The sequence below is a fragment of the Rhinichthys klamathensis genome, unplaced genomic scaffold, assembly GCF_029890125.1.
Source record: "Rhinichthys klamathensis goyatoka isolate OS25496 unplaced genomic scaffold, OSU_Roscu_1.1 h1tg000618l_1, whole genome shotgun sequence".
In the NCBI taxonomy this organism is placed as follows: Eukaryota; Metazoa; Chordata; class Actinopteri; order Cypriniformes; family Leuciscidae; genus Rhinichthys; species Rhinichthys klamathensis.
In genome coordinates, this window is record NW_026607070.1 from 87501 (window position 1) to 94467 (window position 6967).

Genomic DNA, 6967 nt, shown 5'->3' on the forward strand with positions numbered 1-6967 from the left:
GTGAAGACTGAGGATATCTCACTCAAAGAGTTAAAGTATTAAATGACTAACCCATTCAAATTTCTATGTTTCCTATTTTCTTTATAAATGTCTGAATGTCATTGCATTAGATCAAGTCAAACGAGTATTTTCTCAATCTTTTATTAAGAAAATAGCCTACTCTTTTTACTTGATCTAATGCAATGACACTGAGACATTTATAATGCCTCAAGAATCCAAACACTGGTGATTTCTCCTCTCACTGACCCTAACAGTGTTAGACTTCATCATCATCATCATCATCATCAGGGGTGTTGCTCCTCCCACTTCTAGTCCTCGTCATGTCAGTGCACGAGCACGAGCACGAGCATCACTGTTGCTGGATCCGCGATGAACATGTAAACCCAGGATCGTCCTCATGGAGAACATCTGTCCCGATGAGAAGCTGTCCAGCGCTCCTCGCGGGTAAGCCGGAGAACATGCACGAGCCGCGGCGTTCACACCGATCGACGGCGGAACGCGCGATCAAGAAGTTAGTGGCAAACTCATCGCTGTTAGAGATTGCAGCGAGCGAATGGATGTCATATAGTGATGTCTGATGTCTGTCTGAATATAATGCATCGGTCAGGATCATATGCATCTGAAATGCACAGCGAGCGAGTGCCTGTGCGCGCGCACGAGAGAGGCGTTTAACGGCGTTCAACTTTTCTCTCGTTATTGTACATTTACTCTGATTCAGTTCAGCTCTGCGGGATGCACAGTCATTGCTTCACTTTAAGGGCTATTTTGTAAGAAGCACCGATACACAGCAAAAATATGTTCTAGGAACGTTTTGTTAACGATTACGATCCCATTAGGTTATAGCAACGTTATTTCTGAATGTTCTCAGGAAATTCTTGTTTATGCAAAGGTTAGCAAAAAAATTAAGAGAATGTGCCGTTTGATCATTTTACATGCATTATGGAAATGTTACTTTTGTACGTTGAATGTTTTGAAACAAGTAGGCTAATAATGTTTAAAAAAACGTTAGACGAACGTTTTTGTGATAACGTTTTGAGAACGTTATTTGTTGCATGACCTTCTCAGACTAGTCTTACAAGTTAGTCATGTACATTTGTCTCCCAGACTGGTGATAAAAGAGATTGGTCTAATTTGAATCAGAAAAAGACTTATTGGTTTATAGATAACGATGAACGAACGTTCTATTATTACTGGAAGAACGTTTGTTCATAACGTTCAGAGAACCATGACAGAACGTTCCCTGTTCGCTCGGTTATCACGCTTGTTACACGGATACTTGCAAATTAAGTACATATAGAGATTAAATATTGATATAAGTTTCATTTTTTTCACAAGTTAAGTTCAAAGATGAGAAAAATGTCAACTACTACATAGAAATTTATTATTATTAATAATCTTCATTTATATAGGCTATTATTAATGTGAAGTTAATTAACTGGTTATCGGTTCAATTCTTTATTATGCTCAACGTAAAAACATCGTTATGGTTAATAATTATAATAATAACCATTTTGAGACTCAAGACGACGCAATTCGTAATTATAGTGTGAAGATCCAAATGACCCGAGTCCCTCTGCTTCGTATTTACACGTTGGGAAGTTGTAATTACGACATCAGATGCTTTCGAATCGTTTAGAGCAAAATGGCAATACCTCTTTCTGTAGAAAAAAGATTTCCAGTTTCCCACTCGTAATTACGACAGTGATAGTGATAGATATAGTTGTGATATTATGCATGCTTATGTAGTGAGATGCATTTATTATATGCATTATATGCTGAATTGATGCTTGCATGCATATTTCAAATCAGGAATAACTTGTCAACAGCATCGCTCACAAAAAAAAAACAGTTAACATGTCTTTTTCCAGACGGGTCCAGCTAATGCACATGCACACTCTAAAATAAACAAATAAGCAATGCTTCTATGAAAAGAGTGTCTCTGTCCCCTGTAATGCGGGACCGAAGCCATCATGCTATCTTTTACATACTAGTAGACCTTCACTGTCCTCATAACGTCCCGTGTGACTGAGGCAGAACAGTAGCACTGAAGCAGTGGCGTTTGTCTCGCGTAACACACATGTCATCATGCATATCGCTCGTTTTGGCTTTAGTGTAAGTACAGCGGGCAGTGGTTATCCTGCAGTTATATCTCAACCCTTCCACAATGTGAGATAGATCCAGACACTGTTCACTGCGGCTTCTGGCGTCAGATTTTACATTGTGCATCAAGTGGCGATGCAGCTTTTTGTTTGCACACTAGTAAAGAAAAAATGGCACACATTGAAATGCACTAGTATTGTAATGAACTGCAATATGCATCATTTTCAAAACAATGTAAGTTGAATGACATATGCACTTAAATATTAAAAACTAAAATGGTTGTGTTCAAGTTTGGCACTAATACTTCAAGTCATGCAAGTACAGGAAAGACCAAAAACTGTAAAATTGTGATATTATGTATTTATTTCATCATGCATTAAGTGCTGAATTGATGCTTGCATGCATATTTCAAATCTGGAATAACTTGTCAACAGTATCGTAAAAGCTGATGCTTTAGCTTAATTTGCACACAAAAAAACAATACATGTCTTCTCTCAGGCGGTCCAGCTAATGCGAACGCACATGCAAGCATAAACAAATAAGCAATGCTTCTATGATCTGACTTGCTCTGCCACCTCTATGGCCTTTTTTATACTCGTGGACGAGACAGGTTTTTGTGCACAAAAGTAAAGAAAAAATGCCAAACATTAAAAATGCACTAGTATTTTAATGAACTGCAATATGCATACTTCCTAAAACAACATTACAGAATGACATATCCATTTTAGTCTTTAATTTTTCAGGGCATGTGTTCAAGTTTGGATGCACTGTACCTAATGATATCAACAACCAAAGTTAGTCCTTTTTTGTGGTTTTGATATTGTGCATGCTTATGTCATGAGTTGCATGATTGACATGCTTGTGTTTTCTCTCCTCAGATGACAGCACACATCTCTCCTCGACCGCCGTCCATCGTCATGAACATGCATATGTGGATATCAGCCATATGGACTTTCACAACGTTTTTCAGGTTGATTGCGATGTTTGATATTTACGGGGATATATGTGGAGGCCTGTGTGTGTGTGAAGAAAGAGAGGGTGTTTTCACCGCCAGCTGTGAGAACAGAGGGATTAGCAGTCTGGCGGAGGTGATGCCTTTACACTTCACTGCGTATCATCTTCTGCTCACAGGGAATCTGCTCAAGAAAGTCTCGCTCAACGACTTCGTTCAGTACGAAGGACTCCGTATTCTACATCTAGGCAACAATGATATATCAGAAATCGAAGGTGGTGCGTTTAACGGACTTCAGGGATTAAAACGACTGCATCTGAACAATAACAAAATCGAAGTGTTGAAGGACGACACGTTCCTCGGACTTGAAAGCCTGGAGTACCTGCAGATTGACTATAATTACATCAGCCACGTTGAGTCGAAAGCCTTGAGCGTTTTACGTCACTTAGAGGTACTCATCCTCAATGACAACCTTCTCTCCGCTCTGCCGCACAACATCTTTCAGTTCGTTCCATTAACGCATCTCGATCTAAGAGGCAATCAGCTGAAAGTGCTTCCCTACAGCGGGCTCCTGGAGCACTTGAGTCGCCTCGTGGAGCTGCAGCTCGAGGACAACCCCTGGAACTGCTCCTGCGAGCTCATCGCACTCAAAGCCTGGCTCGAGAGCATCTCCTACACGGCTTTAGTTGGAGATGTTGTCTGCGAGACGCCGTTTCGACTTCACGGTCGAGACTTAGACGAGATCTCCAAGCAGGAGTTGTGTCCTCTGAGAGCAATCGCCGAGTACGACATGCGTGCAGAACCGGCTCACGGCGGCGAGATCCTCTACAAAAGCACACCGGCGACGTCAGCCCCGGGCTTCGCCTCCTCCACAGTCCTGCGCGCCACTAAATCCAGCCGACCCCCGGGAAAGCTCCGCGTTAAACCGACTGCTCGCTCCACTAGCAAGCCGCAGAACTACGGCCCGATGTTAGCCTTCCAGACGAAGTCCCCGGTTCCCCTGGACTGTCCGAACGCTTGCTCCTGCAATCTGCAGATCTCAGACCTCGGGCTGAACGTGAACTGCCAGGAGAGGAAGATCGAAAGCATCTCGGATCTCAATCCCAAGCCGTACAATCCTAAAAAGATGTATTTAACGGGGAACTACATCTCTGCGGTGTGCAGCTCGGACTTTAACGGCGCGACCGGACTTGATTTGCTCCACTTGGGAAACAATCGCATCTCCGTCGTTCATGACCGGACGTTCAGCCAGCTCATACATTTAAGACGCTTGTACTTAAACGGGAACTTAATCGAGCGCCTCTCCGAGGATATGTTCTATGGGCTACAAAGCTTGCAGTTTTTATATTTGGAGTATAACGTGGTTCGGGAGATTGCGAACGGTGCTTTTCAACAGGTTCCCAATCTTCAGCTTCTGTTCCTCAATAACAACCTCCTCAAGACTCTTCCCCCGGGCGTCTTCCACGGATTAAACCTCGCGCGAGTGAATCTACGCGGCAACCACTTCCGCAGTCTGCCGGTCGCCGGCGTCCTGGAGGACCTGGCGGATCTGGTGCAGATCGACCTCTTCGAGAACCCCTGGGATTGCTCGTGTGCCGTGGTGGAGATGCGGAGCTGGCTGGAGACACTCGGCGCCGGGGTCGTTTTAAACTCCGTCGCGTGCGAATCTCCCCCGAGGCTCTCGGGCGAAGACATGCGCTTCATTCGCTCTTATCAACTTTGCCCGGAAACCTCAAACGTTCAGTCTTCCGTAGCGTCGCCTTCGGAGGAATCCGTTCCCGGAAGCACCATCACTTTAGAAACTTTGGATTATGACGTGCACAATCCCACGGTTCCACTATCAGTGCTGATTCTCGCCTTGCTGATGCTTTTTATATTATCCGTGTTTGTCGCGGCAGGGCTTTTCGCTGTTATAATGAAGCGCCGGAAAAAGTCGGAGCGGTTAGCTTCGGCAAACGCCAGTGCGATTTATACCGATAAGGCCAGAGCGTCGGCGAGCCACGTGTACGAGTTCATCCCGCCGGCGGCCGAGAGCCTAGCGAAGAATAACGCCGAGGGAAACGCGATGGAGAGATACAGGGACTTCGAAGAACTCAGAGTTCTGGCGTCGAACTCGGATGATGAAGTCCGGAGCCGATCCGAGTTCAGCGCGGGAACGCCGGATACGCTAAACACACACTCGCTTCTGGACGACAACTACTTTTACCGGGAGATCTTGGCCAGGGACCAGCCGGGCTCGTACAGGGGGAGTTTAGCATGCAAGCATCAGTACTCGGATCACCAGTACTCGAGTCCCGAGCGGGTCCAGGGCCAGTTCTTGAGTCCCGAGCGGGTCCAGCAAACCGTGATGTTCTGCTCCCCGCCGGCCGCCGTCTACATCGAGCCCAGCCGGAGCCAGTACTGGGAGCTCAAAGCCAAGCTGCACTTCGAGCCCGACTATCTGGAGGTTCATGAGAAAAGGACAACTTTCACTCAGTTCTGAAATATATGTATTTCATTTTCTTTAAAAAAAAAAAAAAAAGTTGGGGAGAAAACATGTTTTCTGAGAGATATGAGGGTGAATCTTGTGCACCTCAAAGTTCAAAAGGAAGAAAAGTTGTTATTTTGATATTTTGACGATTCTATATTTATAATGATTTTCATTTTATTTATATTTTAATTATATTTTGCTTATATTTATTACTATTATTTTTATTTACTTTGTTTGATTGCATTGTGACATTATTTGCTGGACAATTAAGCACATTTTCCCTCAATTTCTATTGTCAATCGAGTTCATCTTAATGTGGAAACAAACTATTATTTAATTGGTCAATTTAAAATAGTTGCTTTTAATGCACTGGAATTTTTTTAAACTTAAATTCTAATATTATTATAATAATATATATACTTAATAATAATATAATACTTAAACTATTATATTATATATTATTATATATATAAAAATTATATTAACCTCCTGCTCGGTTGTTGGTCAAAAATGATGTTTTTATTATTTCAATGAAATGATTGTACTATATTTTAATTCGATAATGTTTTTTATTTAAAAATATATAAATATTTTAGGGGATTTTATGGTACTAAATTATATTTATAAAGTAGGTATAATCCATTTATTCACTTTTTGAACTGAATCTGATCGTGAATCTTGAATGCTTTGGATCACAGACGGAAGTTTGTTCTGTTCTTAAAGACGACACTTGGCAGATTATTGCTGAAGTAACAAAAAAGTTTAGAAAAATAAACTTAGTTATAAAAATTTACATTTATTGTTATGAAAAATGCACAAAAATACTCTGTTTTTATATGAAATATTTTTTTTCTAAATACGTTTCACTCTAAAGCTGAGAGAAACTGAAAACCATAAATCTAAACAAGCTGTGCTCCAAAATTGAGGTCGATATCTCAAAAAATATGCTTTCAAAAAGCTTAACATTTTGGTCAAAAGTGACCGAACTGCACCATACAGTTTCAAGTCGAATCTCATTTACCTTATAATACTTTTTTTTATTGCTTAAATTATTTTTATGAGTTAATGTAAAAATGTGTTTCCATAACTTATTGATTGTATTATTATTACATCAAAGACATCATTCAATTAATTACCTATTAATTTAAATTAATAATAAAAAATAAAAAACGTAAAACTGTCACCATAGAGCAAATCTTAATGACCTTTTTTTATTTTTGCTTTTAAATTTTGGGGTGTTTTTGTGAGATTCACACCATATTCTCTCATGCATATCTTATTCAAAAGTGTTATTATATACTTCAGTATCCTGAGTTTAATACGCTGTTAGGTCGATGGGTGATTTCTGTGTGTGAATATAAAAGTGACACTTGTCTTAAAGATGTAAGTTTATTATTATTTCTAAGCACCTGTGACCAAAAGGGACAATCGGTTTCGTTGTGTAT

The 6967-nt window shown here is 41.0% G+C and overlaps 1 protein-coding gene across 1 annotated transcript; it reads left to right on the forward strand.

Annotated features, from left to right (window-relative positions):
* The first annotated feature begins 2978 nt into the window (after positions 1 to 2978).
* On the forward strand, positions 2979 to 5541 carry slitrk5b (SLIT and NTRK-like family, member 5b). Its single transcript, XM_056240902.1, has one exon. The coding sequence runs from the start codon at positions 2979 to 2981 to the stop codon at positions 5532 to 5534; it is 2556 nt and encodes an 851-aa protein (XP_056096877.1). The 3' UTR covers positions 5535 to 5541.
* The last annotated feature ends 1426 nt before the right edge of the window (positions 5542 to 6967 follow it).